Source organism: Marmota monax, unplaced genomic scaffold (assembly GCF_021218885.2).
Source record: "Marmota monax isolate L192 unplaced genomic scaffold, Marmota_monax_Labrador192_F-V1.1 WCK01_AAM20220418_F8-fsc00157, whole genome shotgun sequence".
Taxonomy (NCBI): domain Eukaryota; kingdom Metazoa; phylum Chordata; class Mammalia; order Rodentia; family Sciuridae; genus Marmota; species Marmota monax.
In genome coordinates, this window is record NW_026694573.1 from 4231932 (window position 1) to 4236223 (window position 4292).

Here is a 4292-nt window from a genome sequence, read left to right on the forward strand (position 1 = left end):
CAAATATCTTCATTACAAAATCATAAGTAGTTTCCATTCAGAGTACTTCATAACTCAGGTTGGCACACAGAGTAAGGCTGTTTTCATACTGAAGACCTTCAAATAAAGATTACCTATAAGGAGCATATCACTTTGTTAACTGTCATTCCCAGACAGTCTTAATGCATCAGCCCTAATATATATACATATATGTAGATAGATAGATAGATATAGATATAGATATATGTAGATATATACATATGTACATGTATTATATATTTTATATTATACATATATACACATATATGCACATATCAACAAGTAATATAGATACATAAAATAAGTATAATTACTATTAAAATGTTTTTCAGAGAGAAAATTATTAATCAATTTTTAATTGATTTAGGCTTCCTACATTGTTTATTCAATAACTGAATACTGGGGTCCATCCCTAATATCAAAATCTTATATAAATACAATGTATATGTATACACACATATCCATACATATTTTCTTTTGGATGGACATATCCCATTTGTTTATCGGTATACCATTTGATAGACAGAAGCTTAATTGCTTTACAAGCAAAGGAAAAACCCAGGGGATTCTTGTCCCAGAGGCTGTGATTCTGCACATCAGGGGCAACAGAGGGTTTTTAAAGATGTGATTTCAGGTGTGTCCAGTCCTACTTCACTTGTTAATCTGGGATATAATCAATTTTAAATCTTCTGGTGCCATCCCCAACTCTGAATTTCTTCACTCCTGTGGTGGGTGTGTGCTCAAGGACAGATAACTGAATGGGGACAAAAAGTAATCCTGTTTCCCCCCAGGTTAGGGACAGGGAAAGGGGGATTTAAAAAAAAAAAAACATCAATCTTAAAATAAGCCTCAGTGGCAGAGCATCATGCTGGGGTTTTTCAGGTTAATTTTTTCAATTTAATTTATACTTAACTGAACATTAGTTGTTCATGGTGGGTGGGTGGTATTATTTAAAAGGGCATCGCTTTTATACCAGTTCAAATAGAACAACTTTCTAAAAATAATATATTAAATCTGTAGAACACTATATATTTTCCACTTTATACAAGTTTAAAATTGTTGAAATCACTTTGATTCCTGTCCCTGGGACCAATTTGTTTTGAATTCATCTGCTTCAGAGTTCTAGAAATTGTGGAATCAACTGAAAGAACTATTTGTCTCAGAGTTGGGGAATTGACCACCTGGCGGGATAAGGAGGTGTTCAGTGGTGGAAATGTGTGAGAGACACTCCTGAGTGAAGGAGCAGTCTGAGCCAAAGTCCAGAGGGGAATAAGCAGGGTCTGTGGGAACTGGCATGCCCAGGGCTGAAAGGTGTGTGATGGATGGGGAGGGAGATGGAGCTGGAAAGAGAAGCAGGATCACATAGCGGGGAGCTCCCATAGGGCCTGATGATGCCCAAAAAACGTTTATTGAAGAAACAAAACAGAGATGGTAGGAGCCAAAGGAGGAGGTTTGGACCACATGGTTCTTCTGAGCCCTTTTGTTCCCTGACAACTAGGTAAGACACTTCTTAAGGGTAGGGCTGTCCAATGCTCACTGTCCTCCCTGCCCCACTCCCCACTGGAAAATAGCTCCCTAACAACTGAAAACACAAGTAGAACCTCCTGAGGGTGTAAGGACCCTTTCCTGGGGGCTGTCCTGTGAGTTTACCACACAAAGTTGGGTACAGACAATTCTATGGTGGACCAGTCTTTCATGGAAGACAACATGCTCATGAGATGTCACAAGATGGAGTCCCTTATTCCATCAACTGCCAACCACTCTACCAGCACCAGCCCTACAATTCCTGATTGCTCAGAACCTGGTGACTTCATCTTTAAAGAACAATGGGTCTGGGGCATTCTGGGGACTCCCATTGGTGGGCAGAGTAGTGGTGAGTTCACTCTTTTCAGAGCCATAGGCCTGGTAACCAGAGTGAACCTTATGGATTCTCAAAAGGAGGACCTGGGCCTTCCTGGCCGTAAGTACACCTAGTCCTTTGAGTGTGGGGGACAAACTTTCAGGGAAGATCCTCTGCATGGATGGGGTGGTGGCTGCCTGAATGGAGTGCTATGTAGTTAGTGCTATGTAGTGCTATGGGGGGGCTGGGGATATGACTCAAGCGGTAGCGCGCTCGCCTGGCATGCATGCGGCCCGGGTTCGATCCTCAGCACCACATGCTAACAAAGATGTTGTGTCAGCCAAAAACTGAAAAATAAATATTTAAAAATTCTCTCTCTCTCTCTCTCTCTCTCTCTCTCTCTCTCTCTCCTCTCCTCTCCTCTCCTCTCCCCCTCTCTTAAAAAAAAAGGCTAATGGGGACTCTTATGTGCCCTGCAAATATACCTTTGACTGAATCAGGAAATTATTAGGCATGTCTTTGATAAGGGTGGGAAAGAATGAGAGGATGAATGAGCCAAATCCAGGAGAGGAATGAGAAACAGTTCAGGCCCCAAGCTACAGCTGTCAGTCAACTTGCCTCTTTTCTTTTTTTTAACTGCCTCAGCGTGGATCCCATGGTACTTCGGATTTTGGGGGCTGTGCAGTCTGATAACTGGTGGCTGCGTCCCCTTAATACATTGGAGGAAGAACCTGAGGAGGAGGGAGCGTGCCCAGCAGTGGGTGGAGGTGATGAGAGCTGCCACATTCAGTTACAGTCCCCTGCTGTACTGGATCAACAAACGACGCAGATATGGCATGACTGCTGCGATCAGAATAGGCCCTACCAGGGCTGTTGCCAATACTGACATTCAACTCCAAATTCCGGATCTTCCATCAGGGCCGCACCCCCGCGAAGACAGGCGTCATGCCTTCAGAGGCAGCAGCCCTGAGACAGAAGCCCCTGTTTCCCTCCAACCTGCTCTGGTGGTCCCACCGCAGCCCTCACCTAATGGGATACAGAGCGCCAGACCCCATCCCCTTTCCCGATTGTCTTTCCAGAGATACCCTCTGCCCCACCCCTCCGCACCCTGAACTTTCCTCCCATGATGTCCCACTCTGCCTCCTACCCCTTTCTTGAGGGTCCTGAAAGGCAGGTCTTCTATTCCCTTCCCACACTGGCCCAAGGGGTGAACTGACCCAATGTGAATACTTTTACTTCAGGGTCATAGACTCCTCTCACTGAAAGTGAGAGATTCAGGGGCCAGGTATTAGGAGTTAACCTCAAGCATCTGATCATGACACAGAGGTCAGAGCCCATTTCGTGTTAATTAGTAAAATTTTTGAAAAGTCAGAGTCGTTTGCATCTCATTTGCCAGTAGGAAGGCAATGTCCTTCCCCGGTGTCATGGTGGCACAAGTCTCACCAATAAAATGAGAACTGGAGGCTGGCTCTGAGGAGACACATTGAGCCAATACTTGTGGATGAGCTCAATTCCCTCCATCAAGTATTCAATGTGTTCAAGACCCTGGGCTAGGTCCCCAAAGGCACTGCTCTTCTGCAGGATGGGAAGTAAAATTGCCACAAGAGTGACAGTTGCTGGGGGCACACAGCTATGCCAGTCCACAGTGACTATCCACCGGCCAAACAAGTCATCATGAGGTCAGTGAACCACACCACACTATGCGCTGACTGGGTGATACCTATGGTGTAGCCATACTTAGCTGGTTGTTTCTCTACATTATTTCTAACAGAACAACACTGCAAAATGGCTATTATGATTTTTCTTTTACTGGTGAGAAGACAGGTTCCAAGGGCTTATGCCGTTTTCTTCTTTTTTGTTGTTATTTTCGCTGAGCCTCTTCTATTTACATATGCCTGGCAATACAGTTCCTGGTCTTTCCACCCATGGTACTAATCATGTCTTCTTAAAACATCCTTGGTGAACGAATGCTTCACTGTGTGTAGAGTGTCATCAGCTTGGTCTACAGATTTGCTTACTGGAAGGGCTGGTGGCAACTACCTAATATCATATGGAGTAACACCTCCAAAGCATGTATCTTAAGATATCCATGGCTGCACAAAAGTTGAGTCCCCTGTCCTTCCACTACATGAGAATATTAATAATTTTTATACTTTCTGGATAAGGTCCAAAAAGGAGACACAAAGATAATTATGAGATATTTGGGTCAGTTTAAAGATAAGAAAGCCTGATTCTGTCACACAAATTTTTCCCATTTACTTTGAAAATGAGCAAACCCACTTTCCGTATTTCATCTAAACTTTAAATGTACACGGCCCTGAGAGAAGTGCCTGTTTTTGCCTATTTTGTGGTCTGTGGTGCATGTGATTGTGATTCTCAGAAGTTAGTAAACATGTAACTAATTTTTTATTCCTTTTTTTCCCCCTGTGTTTGG

The 4292-nt window shown here is 43.5% G+C and overlaps 1 protein-coding gene across 1 annotated transcript; it reads left to right on the top strand.

The window, feature by feature from the left end:
• Nucleotides 1-1098: 1098 nt before the first annotated feature.
• On the top strand, nt 1099-3229 carry LOC124077039 (testis-expressed protein 38-like). The gene is made up of 2 exons (XM_046421238.2): nt 1099-1978; nt 2504-3229. The coding sequence occupies exons 1-2, from the start codon at nt 1696-1698 to the stop codon at nt 2968-2970; spliced, it is 750 nt and encodes a 249-aa protein (XP_046277194.2). The 5' UTR covers nt 1099-1695; the 3' UTR covers nt 2971-3229.
• Nucleotides 3230-4292: the final 1063 nt, after the last annotated feature.